This window comes from Amphiura filiformis, chromosome 12 (genome assembly GCF_039555335.1).
Source record: "Amphiura filiformis chromosome 12, Afil_fr2py, whole genome shotgun sequence".
NCBI lineage: Eukaryota > Metazoa > Echinodermata > Ophiuroidea > Amphilepidida > Amphiuridae > Amphiura > Amphiura filiformis.
In genome coordinates this window covers 12,634,418-12,651,331 of record NC_092639.1, presented here as the reverse complement: position 1 = coordinate 12,651,331, position 16,914 = coordinate 12,634,418, and the positions used below count along the sequence as shown (strand labels likewise).

Genomic DNA, 16,914 nt, shown 5'->3' with positions numbered 1-16,914 from the left:
CTGATACCGGGTAGTTTATCAATGCTCACATTTACTGACATTACTATGACCTCAAAGTATGCTAAGTAAAACAGAAACAAAAGTTCTTGAGCCAAGAAAATGGGGTTGTAGAACCATAACGGTTCACACTGCTTTTCACTTTTCTCAACTTTGCAATAATGAGTCCTTGAATTTATGAATTAGAACAGAAAAGCTTTTCCTTATAAAGTTTTTGGGTGTGGAGAAGATGAGAATATATTTCCATTCATTCATTCTGTTATTGAAAAGTTAGACAAATTATAGAAAAGAGTAAATGGTTTTGAAATACGGTATTCGGGTTAAAAATCAATGTGAATTTTATAAAACCTCTCTTTGATAAATAAAATACTTTCAGCTATGTTAAAATTTCTTTTTGCTGTTTTGGGATTTATGGTGCTGCTGAAATCCGGTCTTGACTTTCTTTCTTAAAAACAGTCACTTTGGGGACATGGAAAATGGGATAAGAGTAATGAAATGGAATCTATCACTTCACGAATCTAGTGTGTACAAGTAAGTAATTAATTGTAAATATTATAGTATACACTACATCATGCTTTTGACGGTACGTCTTTTGCGTTCTTTTTCAGTGGCGTAGATTTCATTTTGACATGGGGGGTGATGGGGTTGGATAAAATTTCTTGAAATATTAGTGAATCCAGCACCTTCTGGCGACAGATTAAGTTTATGGTATAAATGCGCGCGAAGCGTGAAACATTTTGCCATTTTAAAGCTAAACTGATAAAATGGTGCAAAAGTGGTATAAATTTGCACTTTTGGGCTAAAATGGCAAAATATGAGGTTAATTCAGAAATCCACATACAGGCGTCAACATAGGGGGTGGGGTGATTGTAATTTTCAGATATGTTTTTCAGCAAAATGTTGCTTAGTAATTGAAATCCTACTTATGATGAGATGAAACGAAAATAAACGGCATGGATAAATGATAAATGGCGATTTTTTAGTGTAGTAGTGTCTGTTGTTCATTGCGTCCGGATACCGGCTTAATAAAAAAATAATAGAAAAAGCGAATATGTACTAGCAAGATTATTGGTGGAATAATAGATTTTTGAAACAAATGAAGGTATAATGGTCGAGTTGCACGCAAAACACGAATAAATTAAAAGGCACGAGATGTGTTTTAACAAATCAGAGACCGCAATTTGGAATGATGGGCAGTCGCGGTAAAAGAATACATAATAACTGTTTCAAAAGATGATTAAAATTTTCAAATAAAATTATATTATTGAATTCAATTTTGTCAAGTGCATTTACTAACATCAGCACTACCCGAAAGCAGCAATGATGAAGGTCTTGTCGCTAATCATCGCGGCTGGTTTACTAGCATTAGCAAATGCTGATGACTGCCCACCATTGTGGACAAAATTAGATGGAACGTGTTTCCGATATTTCGGTTTTCCAAGATCTATGCGTATTGCCGAGAGAGTATGTGCACAATTCACCAATAGTAGCGATTCGGGCCAAACTGCCGTAGCACATTTAGCCAGCATCAGTTCTGAAGTACAAAATACATTTTTGTATAACTTGGTCGAATCTATTTCGTTGGAGCTGCCTCCACCCCCAGTATGGATTGGACTTAATGATATCGCTAAAGAAGGACTTTTCACATGGCCCGATGGTACACCATTTTTGTACAAAAATTGGGCACGGGGAAGTCCGAACAATTACGGCAATTCTGATTGCGTCGCCATGCCAGCAGAACAACCAGGAGCTGTATGGTTTTGTGTGCCTTGTGGAGAAGAATTTTCATACATTTGTTCCATGCCTGCCGACCCTGCACCCGAAACACCAGGAGCGATGGTTCCAAACCAAACAAGGCTGTAGAATAAAGGGGGCCAAACTTTTTTTTTTTTATTCCCTGTGCTTGGAACTGATGGAGGGAGAAAAGACATACATAATGAGCCATCAGTTCCCAACGATCATGAACAATAATTACATAATCAAAATATTCTTTTTGAGCAACAGGTACAAAGAGAGACAGACGAGACAAAGACTATGGACGAAGACAACGAACACTCACACTCATACAAAACATACAAAAAGACAAACAAGAAAAAAAAAAGGATTCATATTCTACTCACACACTTAAAAAAAAAAATCTAGCCATGATATATACATAATATACATAATATAAAAAATTACTTGAGAAAAAAAAAAACACAATCAAATTTTATCGATGTCGAAAGAAAACTTTTTAAAGTGCTTGCCAAGATTGCCATTTTTCTCAGCAATTTTGTACTCAATGTTGAATTTAAGCTTAACAAAATTGCGGAAATTCTGAAGAGAAGGAGCCACCTGTTGAAATTTGCATCTATGAATATAAAATTTAAGAAAGAGAAATAAAAGTTAATGCCAGTACTATGAGGAGAGACGTCCTTAGTAACTCCAAATAATCTCTCAAATGTGGAAAAGGTTTGATTCTCCTTAGTTATATCATTGATGAAAACCAAGAGATTATCCCAAAGAGGAGTGATAATAGTACATTCACAAAATAAATGCACAAGGGTTTCGGTGGACCTGTCACAAAAGAAGCAATTGGGAGATGTAATTCTGCCTATCTTATGCTAGACTGGCCCCAGTCTCGGTTCGGTTCCATCTCTGGATAATGTAACAATAAATAATTACGTAATGCCCTATGAAAAAAAATGCCAACTCCCCCCCCCCTTATTTTCTTCAATGCCAAAACCCATTCCTCTTCATCCACAAATCGACGACACTAATTACACCCACCACAGTCAACCATGCAGCAATATAGAAATATACTCGTATTATATAAGTGAACGCGAAAGTCCATTGAGCGCTGATTCCGAGACTGGTCCAATCTGTTAGAGATCTCACTTCCAAATATTCCGTTCAACGAAGCACGGTGATTCCGATGTCAATTACGAAAGCCCCGCCCCAGTTTCAATTCAAATATGGTAGCACAAAGCTATGCCGCGGGATGTGACGCAAGATCGGATGGGACACTTGTCAACAACTGAGAGGTATTGAGCTCAAGTGGCACGCGTCTGATAGACCCATGGTACGCGCAATAATAAAAGGCAATCACTCGACTCGGACTTAGGCCTATTGTCCATATTGCGTACATTATCGCGTGCGGTTTGCAAATGTTTGCACATTATTTAGCTAGGAAGCCTTTTCAAATATCCCCGCGCTGCCAAGCTGCGTTGATTGGTCGGATACAATATCGTTGTTTAGTCGCTTACACAAACGTTAATGTAGTGAAAACATGGACGTGGTATATAGAAAGATTGCGTGACTCCAAATCCGTAAAAGTGAACTTCCAGCAGTTTGTGGGAGCTGGAAGTCAAATTGCCTACAGACTGGGAGGGTCCGTGTATTGGGTTGATTTTTAATGCTATGTAATCTACATTACCAGTCGTTCTCCACGGACCCGAGGGAGGGTCTAATCTTATGCAGGAATTCATTTGTACAAATAGCCCTATGGAATATTTTGAAGTAAAAAGATTTGATTTTAGTATTCATAGAACATTTGAAATTGTTGGCATGAATATCGGACCAATTAATGTCGTCCTCAGCTACATCACATGATTCTGTCCAAAAATTTTCAGTATGATCAGCTTTACTACAGGATTTTAGAACAGAGTAGCAATGACGAGTTGCCTTGTCAGCTTTGATCAGGCCCTCAACAATTTCATCAAATATATTCACATCAACATTAGGAGGATTGTAGAACCAGTCAAGAAGAATACCATTCATAAGGGAATTATACTTTCTCCTATGTTTGATGGGAATATTAAACTCGATCACAAGATCCTCAAATGTCTTAACAAAATTATAGCCCTGATCCAGATCAGCAACCGTATAAATACCCTCGTCAATCCATACAGGATAACAAAAGAAGCTCCTGCGTTTTAGACGAATATCTTTATTCCACCACAGCAGATCCTGTAAGTGATAATCACCAAGGCCCATATTGTGCTTAATTTTATCCCTGTAAATATACCAAGTCCTGATGGTTTCAGAGAGCTGGCAGTTTTTCAAAGAGGAAAGAACGGCCTTAGGGGCATTTGCTCTCCACAAGAGAGATGTGTTTTCATGGAATTTACTGAGAATGCTTAGTTCAATACATTTCCAAGCAGAGACATAACCAGGATCAAGCAATAGTTTTGCCCAAAAAGTTTTTGAGCTTGTGAGAAAGCTTCAATGTCCACCATTCTCAAACCAGCTTCCTCATAGTCATTATAAAACAAGCTACGCTTGACACGATCATTCCCTCCTTTCCAGATAAATTTAAAAAATAAAGTGTTGACTTTCTTAAAGAAAAGCTTGGGAATGGAAATACATAAAACAGAAAATAAGTAAAGTAGTTGGGGAAGCAAGAGTGTTTTAATAACAGTTACTTTACCAATCAAAGACAAATTTCTCATTCTCCAGCAATTCAAAATCAGTTCGAGTTGGTGAAGCTTGGGAACAAAGTTGAGCTCATAAAGTGCATTTGTATTCAGAGAAAAGTTAATACCAAGACTTTTAAAAGTGTTTGACTTCCAGAGCAAACCATTGTCCTTAAAGGGTTTAAAATCACTGCCTTTAAGAGTACCAACATGAATAGCCTCAGATTTAGTCAAAATAATTTTGCATCCCGAGATGGTAGCGAAGCTTTTCAAAGTATCAAACAGGGTCTCAAAGGAAAGCAGGTCACCCTGAAGAAAACAAGTGGTATCATCAGCCACCATACTGACTTTTTTCTCAATATCACCAATAGTAATGCCTTTGATGTTATCGTTACTACGAATAGAAATAGCCAAGATCTCAATGGCACATAAAAACAAAAGTGGGGAAATCGGGCAACCCTGAAAAATGCCACGAGTCATTGGGATTGCTTCTGAAAGGAATCCATTATTGATGACATAGCTGGATCTATTTGAGTAAAAAGTCCTAATCCATTGGACGAAGGTTTCACCAATATTGAAACGTTTTAAAACCTCAAAGAGATAGTTGTGTTCAACACTATCAAATGCCTTTTCAATGTCAAGTAAAACAATTGAACCAGGCATATTATTGACATCACAATAGTCAATCAGATCAATAATGGTGCGAATGTTGCTTCCAATATTTCTACCCTTCATGAAACCAGTTTGGTCCTCATGAATCAAAGTCTTCAGGCAAGATTTGAGTCTTTCAGCCATTAGTTTAGCAATAATTTTATAGTCTGTGGTCAGCAGAGAGATTGGACGATGGTTTTTGATAAAAAGAGGATCTTTTTTCTTTTTTGGGAGAAGAGTAATCACTCCATTCCTCTGAGAGTTGGACATAGTACCTTGCTGAAAGAGAAGTTGTATGCCTCAATTAGCAAATCACTAATATCATTGAAAAAGACCACATAAAATTCAACTGGAAGCCCGTCAAGACCGGGCGTGCGATTTAATTTCAATTGCTTCAAAATATGAAGGATCTCTGATTTAGTAATAGGCTTTTCAAGGTTAGATTTCATATTTTCAGACAATGTTGGAATAGTCAGTTTATCTTGGAAAACTTTCATTTCCATGTCTGATTCCTCTGAGTTCTGAGAAGAGTATAAAGTACTATAGAAGGAGTGAAGTTCCTTTAGAATAGCCTTTTGATTTGAGATGAGCAAATCCTCCTCATTTTTTAATAAGCGAATATTTTTCTTCTCAAATGCACGCTTCTCAAGACCACAAAAGTATTTAGAACTTTTTTCACCAAATTCAGTCCATTTCATTCTTGATCTCACAATGAGACCAGCAGTTTCAAGGTCCAAAATAGAGTTCAAGTCCCCTTCCAGTTTACTCAAAGTGTCCACCAAAGAGGCCAACTCAGTACGATTCCTCACATTGTTGGAATCATCACTGATATCAGTGGAAAGAGCTGATATGTCCTGCTTTACCTTATCAATCTTAGCCTTAAGATCATCTTTGGACTTCATTCTCTCTTTCTTTTTCCTGCTGCAATATTGAATACAATGTCCTGTAATAACACACTTCAAGGAGTCCCAGATAACATTAGGATTACAAGAGGAGTTATTATGAATATCCTTGAATTCTTGAATCTTACCCTTAATGAATTCAATGAAATCAGCATCATGTTTAAGGTAATGACAGTTGAGCTTCCAAAAGCCCTTACCTTTATCTGGATCACCAGTAGATAAATTACAAGTGACGATAGAGTGATCCGAATCAATACCCGAGATAATATTTGAACCACTGGCATTATCTGCAAGATCACTGGAAACAAAAACATAATCCAGTCTGGAGAGAGCAAGAGGATTTTTTTGGTGTCTAGTGTATGTCCTGGAGTCAGGATTTTCTACCCGCCAAACATCAATGAGATTAAATTCGTCAATCAAGCTATCAAAAGCATTACGAGCATTGATATTACTATGGGAGGTACGAGAACATTGGTAGTCCTTAGGGCCAAGAGCCAAATTCATGTCCCCAGCAATCAGAAGCTGAGAGGAAGCACCCATGTTGTCCAATTTAGAAAACATATCATAAAAAAAGGCAGGATCATCTTTATTTGGCGCATATATATTAATCATATACAGATGAAATTTGTCAATCAAGACATCCAAAATTAAGAATCTACCTTCAGGATCCTTGGTAACAGAGTTCACTGTGAGTGACCGAGAAGATTTAATGAGAACTGCCACCCCTCTACTGTTGGATGCATAACTGGAAAACCAGGAATGGCCACCCCACTGAGATGCCCACAAATTCTCGTCACTTTCTGTAGAATGGGTTTCCTGCAAGAAAACAATGTCATCATTTCTCTTATGAAAATAATTCAAGACTTTTTTCCGTTTAAAGTTATCTTGAAGGCCCCTACAGTTGAAGGAGCTAAATTTTAAAGCCATATTATGATAAGATGAAAATTATTGTAAACAAAATTGAAAATAAACATGGCTAGCGAGTAAAAACTACAACATGAACCCTCATCAAAAACACAAACACACAGACACGAAACAAACACAACAATAAAAACAATCATCCACCCGTGACAACCTAACATCAGTTAGAACTTCAAGGAGGCACACAGTCCTAACCCGCTGGTAAAGCGCAATATACCCGACAAACAGGCGGAGCATTTACACAGACACTCAATCAAACCTGGGAAGAAAATACAACGTATCTCCTTACCAGGACAAACATTAAAAAGGCAATTCAAATTGACTTTGTAATATATATATATATATATATATATATATATATAGCACACGAATTTCCCCACATTGATTAATACATTCATTTAAATAAATGAAGAGTCATGCACTGTGACGCCAGTCCAGTCAAGCCCAGTCAAAACCCGAATGAAAACCTCAAAAGGAGGGCAGAGACCACTCAAAAAGAGTGGCAGCAGGCCACTGAAACCATGGAAACAAACAAAAGAACAACGAGCAGACCTGTACAGAAAACATGGAAATGAAAGGCCGATATTGGCTAGGCCAGACTAGGCTTCAAAGTGCATGTGCGAGTGTTGGAGGGGAACAGCTATTTCAAAGACATAAAATGTAATTAAAAAAAAAATTGGTTTAAAGTACATAAAAAACAATTTCGACAATCAAGAATTAAAGATAAGTCTAAACATCCACGGACAATACAAATAAAAACGTACAACATGCGAAGTATTATATAAAGGGCCTAGGCCGAAAGCCTAGACATAGCCCGGGGGTGCCAGTTGAACCGTCAATGAAGTCATCACCGACCAAAATTTCGCGGTAAAAGGGTATCTTTTTAAGCATAGGCCACGTCCCGCGCGGGACGCGAAAAGGGTCTCAATTTTGGTGTTTTCTAGAAAAAAGGGTACCTTTTTTACAATAGATATGTCGGCGTTTTGGGTTCATGAAAAATCAAAGTCCAGCATTTGACGTCAGCCGCTGTTTTCGTTCCTGATTGTAAACAACTTCTTACTTCCGGGTCTGTAAGTGTAATATATTAGTCTTGTGCCCGGTCTTGTACCATGATTAAAACTCGGCGATGTTTGTGCATGCTGCCGAGCGGGCTGCGTAGAGACGGGCGTAGAGACTACGAATTTTGTACAAGGTACAGATACTGTGTAATCGGAATGGATTACGACATACGTTTGACTGCTGAACCAGATATGACAGGAACCATGCCTTTTGGAAATCGTGAAGTGACATTTGCCATCGCTGTTTGTCACCCGCGCAAAACCGAAGTTAATGGATTATACATCATGCAAAAGTATTGTGAATTTAATATGGTTCATGTATTTATTGCCAAGAATAGGAAATAAAACTTTTCCACTACAAATAACCTGTTGGTGTATGATCTTCCCAGGATGTACTTGTACTAATTGGATACCAATGAAATGATTGCAGCTTGTTTGTTGTGTATGACCACAATTTTGTGTTAAGGATGATATTCCAGGCTATTTCATATTATAACAGAAATTGTATGTAAAGGGATTGGAAATACACTAGGTAAATATTGCTTTCTACCTTCGTCAGTGAAAAGGGTCATTGGGACATGTAAGGTCAGTGATATGGGTACCTTTGTTTGCACCATGGCTGTGGTCAGTGATTTGGGTATCCTTTTTTCACAGCAGGTCAGTGGTAAGGGTTACCTTTCAGCCCTTGGGCATGTCAGTGTTTTGGGTGAAAAATAAAAGTGTCTGGTCAGTGATGACAACATGCAATGGTATATGAGTGGCACCCCCCGGGAGACATAGACCTACAGTCATTCTGAATGGTAAACAACAAAAGTCAGTTCTACACTCAACAGAGTATACAGTTCACCCATAAAAGGGAGGCAAAAGTCATCGCGTAATTAACTTGACTCAAAAGTCAATTCTGTAAAAGTTCAATTTAAAGACACACAATCTGAAGTCTCTGCTGCGAAGAGTGAATGCAAATTTAAAGGATGCAAATCACACAAAACTCAACTAGGGCCTAGGCCCTATGGAATGGCCAAAAGCCTATCAAAGATAACTATTCTCACATCGACTTTTTTCATCATGAAAATCAAAATCAACAGCAATAAAAAAAAGTCATGAGATTCTCAGCAAAGAGAATATAGTTCGCTTTTCAGCTAACTGTTTATGGCTTTGCTGCATACACTTTCACCTGACCACTTTCCCAGTATTTCAGTACTGCAGGGTACACGAAGAATGGGCGTTTACCATCTTCCTTCAGTTTCTTCAAAGTAGGGAGTAGATCTTTCCTCTGCTGCTGTATTCTGCGACTGAGGTCGTCTTGAATGAACAACTTGCTGTCGTTGTACTTGTGGGTTTTGAAAACTGCAATTGCAGCCTTGCGGAAACCAACCTTTTCCTGGTAAGTTGCGAAAAGGATGTGGATAGGTCTTGGCTTGCCATCACCTCGAGCAGGACCAGTAGGAGTACGGTGTGCACGCTGGAAAGCTGGTGTTTCTGGCAACTTCAGGAAATCTTGCGAGAAGGTTTTCAAAAGTTAATGCAGTCAGAAGGGTTAGACTCTGAACTTTCTGGAATGTTGTATAGAACTAGATTGTTCCTTCTCCCTCTGTTCTCCAAGTCGTCGATTTTCTCCCACAGACGAGCGAACTCTTTATTAACTTCTTCAAACTTGTTCTTTGTACTGTCCATGTGGAATTGTAATCTATCCCGAATGTCTACGATTTCTGCTCTAGTGGCTTGAATCAGGTTGTAGAACCTTTCTTCGAATTTGGTGAACCATACTGGGGCTTCATCATTGTCTATCTCAGTAAGCTTATTAGGCCTAGGGCTAGGCCTAGCACTAGCCTGCTCAGACATGTCTTCCGAATTCTGCATCAGTTGCTCACCACGGGAAGAGTCATCATCATGAAAATCTAAGGATTTCCGTGATTTCTTCGCCTCGGACTGGTTCTTTTTTGCAGATTCTGGAGATTTGGTGTTTCGTTTAGATTTTGGAGGCATGTTGGTGCTAAGAAGTAGAATAAAACCTTAAAAAATGTAAATTTTAGTGTGCAGCTCCACGAAGTTAACGTTTAGGCCGTGTAAAATTAATATTTTGGTTCTCGTCCCCTCCCTCCTCAATTTCTGGGATTTGTCAGATTTTTTTTTTTTTTTAGATTTTTCAATTTTTTAGACTTTGGAATGATTTATGAAATCTTCATACATATGAATAAGTTTATTAGAGAACAAGCATCACTTCCAAGTCTTTTTGTGGTACTCTAGGGGTTTATCCCTCAGAATCTCACATTTGAAAAAAAAAAAAGGGCCTCATAGTTTCCTCGAGCACTGTTGGAAAAAAACGAAAACTACTGACAATGCTAATTTTACATTGAAAACAAAAAAAAAAAAAAAAAAAAAAAAAAAAAAAAAAAAAAAACACCTCCCTCCCTCATCAATTCATGAAAATCCTCTGGACGAGAACCAAAACATTAATTTTATACGGCCTTACGTGGCGGCGCTCATCACGCAAGGGGGCCAAACTTGAATGATGTTCATCACAACCATGACTTGTTGGATTGATGATGATGTTATATATAGAGCAAAAATGAGGTTACTTTATGGGAAAAGGAGAACTGGTGTGGATACACTCTTAATAATTTAATACTTCACTGATAAAAAAGTTTTGATTGACATTTTAAATCGTTTTGGCACATGCACTTGTTCTGATTTGACATTTATGTCCATGTGTCACTTTAATAAGTACGTCTCAATGATGAATTGAATAAAATAAAAAGTAAGTGTGGATGATGTAGCTTTAGCTAATTACTACTGATATTAGTACTGACGAAGTAGGTATCTATACTGCTGATATTATTGATGAAGTAGCTAGCTGTCTACTGCTGATATTAGTATTGATGAAGTAGCTATCTACTGTTGGTATTAGTATTGATGAAATATCTATCTACTGCTGATATTAGTATTGATGAAGTAGTTATCTAGGGCCTACTGCTGATATTAGTATTGATGAAGTAGATATCTACTGCTGATATTAGTATTGATGAAGTAGCTGTCTTGCTGATATATGTTGATATTAGTATTGATGAAGTAGCTGTCTACTGCTGATATTAGTATTGATGAAGTAGCTATCTACTGTTGATATCAGTATTGATGAAGTAGATATCTACTGCTGATATTAGTATTGATGAAGTAGCTATATAATGTTGATATTAGTATTGATGAAATATCTATATCTACTGCTGATATTAGTATTGATGAAGTAGTTATCTACTGCTGATATTAGTATTGATGAAGTAGATATCTACTGCTGATATTAGTATTGATGAAGTAGCTGTCTTGCTGATATATGTTGATATTAGTATTGATGAAGTAGCTGTCTACTGCTGATATTAGTATTGATGAAGTAGCTATCTACTGTTGATATTAGTATTGATGAAGTAGATATCTACTGCTGATATTAGTATTGATGAAGTAGATATCTACTGCTGATATTAGTATTGATGAAGTAGCTGTCTTGCTGATATGTTGATATTAGTATTGATGAAGTAGCGGTCTACTGCTGATATTAGTATTGATGAAGTAGCTATCTACTGTTGATATTAGTATTGATGAAGTAGATATCTACTGCTGATATTAGTATTGATGAAGTAGCTATATACTGTTGATATTATAGTATTGATGAAATATCTATCTACTGCTGATATAATATTGATGAAGCAGCTATCTACTGTTGATATTAGTTTTGATGAAGTAGATATCTACTGCTGTTATTAGTATTGATGAAGTAGCTGTCTTGATGATATATGTTGATACCGTATTATAGTATTGACGAAGTAGCTGTCTACTGCTGATATTAGTATTGATGAAGTAGCTATATACTGTTGATATTGTAGCATTGATGAAATATATCTACTGCTGATATTAGTATTGATGACGTAGCTATCTACTGTCGATATGAGTACGAAGTCGATATTCCTAGGAATATACCCCTCGGAGTATTGACGAAGTAGATACCCCTCAGAATATCCCTCGGGGCCAACCTCTCTGGATAGCAACAGAGGCTAAGGATTTAGTACATAGGAAATGGAATGTTTCAATTTTCAATTTAGTTCATATCCAACAAATACAAAATGTTTTAAAAACGTTTAAACTTGGGTTTTAGTTTTGGTAAAAACGTTTTGATAATATTATTGTTAAATGTCGGGTTTTGTAAAGGTTAACGTTTAAAACACGCGGCAACAACATTTTAAAGATATTGTCAAAATGTTGTTGTAAAATATGTTTTGCAAACATTTTTTGCTAAATATTTCGTCAACACTTAAACAACGTTATGTTAAAACATTTTGATGTAAGTTTAAAAAAAAATGCTTTTTAATGTTATGTAAACGTTTTATACCCTTTGTATTCTTTATATAACCCGACATTTAAACTTTTTCTGGCAACCTGCAACCTTTTCTGAATGTTGAAATCGTTTTGTGTTTGCTCGGCAAGTGTATACTATTGTTTTTGCCGTCTTCACATTGATTTCGGCGCAAGGGTGAAATTATATTTGAAATCTCTGATGAGGTTGAAATTATTCAAATATATTTGAATTCCTTGAAACAGGTTCATCAGGTTTGGTAATAACGAAATAAACAGGTTTTTAATTTGTCAAAACCAGTGAAGAAACTTACTATTTTCTTGCTGACAGTTTCGTCAGTGGACCACTGACTTTATCGAAGCTTGTTGATGTTGTGATCCAACAGCTGATGACTGGCGGGAAGTGTTACTTCCGGTAGTGATGTTAGTCCTACTTCCAGTCTCCAAAAGAGGATCATAAACATGACTCAGATTGTAGACCCCCTCGTCTCTGTTCATCACTCCTCGCCCCCTCCTCCTGATCTGAATTGACTCTTTAATCCATCGTGCTTTTCTGTCACTCTCTCTCTCTCTAAGATTTTAGACTCCCCCCAATTGATAATATGATTAGCCCTGGCTACATGGTCACTAATAGCTGAGTTCTTAAAATGGCTCTCGGATTCTTTGCGTTTAGACCGGGTGTATTTCTGTTGACTCGCTTTTTCCGCCTCCCTTCGGTGCTCGTCTAACCGTGTGCCGAAAGTTCTTTTGGTTTCGCCTACGTAAGTTAATTCACAACTACCACACGGGACTTCGTAAACACAATTAGGAGTTTTGACCGGTTCTTGCTTGTCTTTGGGGTGGACCACCATTTTCCTGATTGTAGTGTGTGGTCTCATTGCGGTTGCGATGTCGTGTTTCTTTAAGGTTCTGCTGATTCTTTCAGACACACCTGCTACGGAATAACCACCAGGCCTTTGCTTTTATGCTCAGAAGTTGCGATCTTATTTTTCTTGATCTTTCCTTGGTGGTTATCTTCCATTTGTTTCTTAACTTTGTCTATAGTCCATTTAGGATATCCACACTTGGCTAGAGCCTGTCTAATATGCTCTTCCTCTTTGAGCAGCCAATCACAAGCTTGCATGACCGCGATATTTCGGTGTGATGCGAAGAGGTTGAACAAAGTTCAACTTTCATCGCGGACAAAATTTCCACCACGTGCTGAGAATTTTCACCGCCGAGCTCGTAAAAACCTGGCTCAGATTCAGGGGCGTAGCTAGAGCATCAGGGGCCCATGGACAAGGAGCAGTATGGGCCCTTTTAACCAGAGCGGGATTTACCGTATGGGGGCCCTGGGCCATGCCACAATTTGGAGGCCCCGAACTCACGTGCCGAGGAAGGCATGTGCACTCATGACATTGGCCAAGTTTTGGTTTACGTATAATATAGAGTGGGACTAAAATATTCTGTTCCAATGTTACTAGGACATTTGCGCGCAAAGCACGTGAAAAAATTCAATTTCAGACTATTTTAGTCCCAGATCAACATGAATTTCGTTATTTGAATGCGCGCGAAGCGCAAAATTTTTTTACGATTTTGCCCTATTTTGGCCTAAAAACATAATGTTATTGAGGTTAAAAGAAAGATGCATAGGGCAATTTTGGTTCATCTGGCCCAACATGCCCAATGGTAAATCCGGCCTTGCTCTCCACTATCAGCCCTTATTTAATTTTAGCTTTTGTGCTCGGGGCCCCTGAACCCTCGGGGCCCATGGACTTCGTCCACCCTGTCCCCCCGCTTGCTACGCGCCTGCTCAGATTTCAGTTTTTATAGCATCGCATCACTCTGCGATGTGTAGTCTGAATTGGACTTAATGTGTTCAAATTGTTTAATGCGCACATCAATAGGATCCACATCATGCTCATCTATGAGGGCACAGTTCTTTAACCCCAATACATTTGTACATTCATTGAATAACCTTTGAAAATTTGGGTACAAAAACTCATACTCTGCAACTTGAGGTCACATTTTGCAATATGATTGTTTAATTGAGGTTATTGAACTCTGCAATCGGATGAGGCCATTGTGGTTCATAGTGCCTGTGGGAGCTTCAGAAACCTGTAAATTAATGTGGCCTTTTATGTCTCAAGATTTTTCGGCGCGCTTCGCGTGCATTTGAAAAAAAACCCCGAGTTTTGTCTATTTTGTACTGTAAAATTGGGTAAAAAGCTATTTTTGATTGTCAATGATGTAAAATTTTGGATGCTCCCATATACAAAATGACTATGATTTTTGACATTGCCAACACCGAATGACCAGGCCTTATATTAAGTATGGCTGGACCAGCAGCTAAAATGAGCTCCTGGTCCCAAAGATGGCTCCTGGTTCTATAGTTTGTAGTGTAAAATGTTGGATACACCAGGAGTCAAAACTGGGCAACCATGGGGTAAAAAATGCCTGGGTACCTGGTTAATATAAGCCTTGCGAATGACCCCTTTTTTCTGAAAATTTCTACACTGATAGACCCCTAGTTTCGTACGGTGGGCACAGGTACGTCACTTTCATATTCGAGCCCCCCCCCCCCCCTCCCCGGGCCCGGGGGTGACATCATTTAGAGCTAAATGGGAAGAAACTTATGTCTCGCTTAAATCCATTAAAAACAATCCATGTACGCATTAACAACGACCACCGCTCTGGACACTGTCTGGCCCAGCAATATCTCGAGCATAGCGCCATCGCAAACAGTGATGATCAAAGCGCCATTGCGAATTGCAAACATTTATCGTGTTTATCCGAGTGATAAATAAATTGGCTTTATTTTCAACCGTGACATGAAAAATGCCGCAAAAAAATTAATCTTAAGAAAAACAAAACATGAAAGACACAAATAAACAAACAAACAAACAAACAAAAAACTAAAACTTTACTTGCTGAGTCATTTTTAAGCTTAGCCATAATTTATGAAAGAGCACTTTGAAACACTATCTATTAATGAGATAGGCCTACCTGTACCTGTAGACCTTTATTTTGTGATATGGCAATATATATTTTACACCTGATATGAGTAAATTAAAAGCGAAGCAAGGACTATCAGTCCGCTTTTTGTTTGAAATATTGTTTCACTTTTGGGATAGGCCCCATGACAAATCGAAATAATAAAACTTACTTTTTGCAACTCTGCTACCACTTTGCGCCTGGAACTTGACTTCATCAAGCAAGTTGGTAACTGACATATCTGGGGATGAAGTCTGGTTAGTGGTTCCAGACGCAAATTAGTAAACAAAAAGCCCGGGGGGGGGGTGTCACTCCCATTGTGGCCTGTACACCATCCGCGATAATGAAAACGCGTAAAAAGGGTAGTTTTTCGTGGGTAGGCCCCTAAGCACGATACGCGCGTAACGCGTTTAGGGTGTCAAAAACATGCAATATTGGAAAAAAGGGTAGCAAAATTGCAATTGCTAACACGCGGAAATGAAATTTAGGGTATGAAATTTGATGCAAGGAATAAAATCCCTGTTTAGGGTGTGAAAACACCTGTTTAGGGTATTGTTTTAGCCAAGGGTTAAATCCTTGTTTAGGGTGCTTTTCAAAAGTTGATTATCGCGGATGGTGTACAGGCCACAATGGGAGTGACCCCCCCGGGACAAAAAGTAAGTTCCAGTATTAGATTTATTTTCAAAATTCTATTTGGATGACTAATTCACTCGAATATTTAACTGTATTGTTTTTTTGTATTCAATGTTTTAAAGCCATAATGTATTTTTTCCGTCAAATTTTAATTTTATTATTCTTTTATCCAAAATGTTACCCAAAATATTAGCAGGTCTGGCCTAATAACTGTCAAGAAGGGGTCCTGTCCATTTTAAGCAGAAATAACGAGGCAAATTATGTCAAAGAAACCACGCTGGCTATGGGAGTCATGTGTGAATTATTACATTATGTCGGAAATTGCCAGTTGACCTACAAACACAACGAATTTGGATTTGGTTCATTCCAATTATGATATAAAATTGGATCGATTGAGCCCATATTTATTGGTCGAGCTATGAGTTTTAAAATATTGGACAACGTCTCGTCCAATATTTTAAAACTCATAGCGATGTTTTGGATCCAATATTTTTGGATCCAATATTTTTACACACTTGGATTCAACAAAACATAATAATGTGTATTATAATGTTTTGATGAATCCAAGTGTGCGAAAATATTGGATCCAACACATAATAATGATAAAATTTGATGCTTTACGCCCAATATTTATAATGGTATCGCTAAAACCAATAAATATGTTCAATCAATTTTTATATCATAGTTGGGCCATGCATGTGTAGGGGCCTAAACCAATAAATTTGCCAATAATAGCAAAAAATCAGGTTTAAAAAAATAACCAATTTCATCATTTATGACTTTAATGCTAAAAACGAATGAAATCAACCAATGTATTAAATAAAATGACATTCACTGGCCATTTCCTGCCCGATCTTACTCTTCAACTCCTTAGCATCTTCTCAGGGTCTGAATCTTCTGCATTTTTGAGTAGGCCCCATACTAAAACTTTCCACCAACCAAAACAAACTTTTGACGATAATTGAACTGCGCTTGCGCATGTGATACCAAACAAACGGCGCAGATTCCAGCGAAAACTGGCCGTCATTTGGCTGCCTGTACGCA

General features: G+C 37.8%; 1 protein-coding gene across 1 annotated transcript; it reads left to right on the top strand.

The window, feature by feature from the left end:
- The first annotated feature begins 1,320 nt into the window (after positions 1 to 1,320).
- On the top strand, positions 1,321 to 1,860 carry LOC140165495 (echinoidin-like). The gene has a single exon (XM_072188786.1). The coding sequence runs from the start codon at positions 1,321 to 1,323 to the stop codon at positions 1,858 to 1,860; it is 540 nt and encodes a 179-aa protein (XP_072044887.1).
- The last annotated feature ends 15,054 nt before the right edge of the window (positions 1,861 to 16,914 follow it).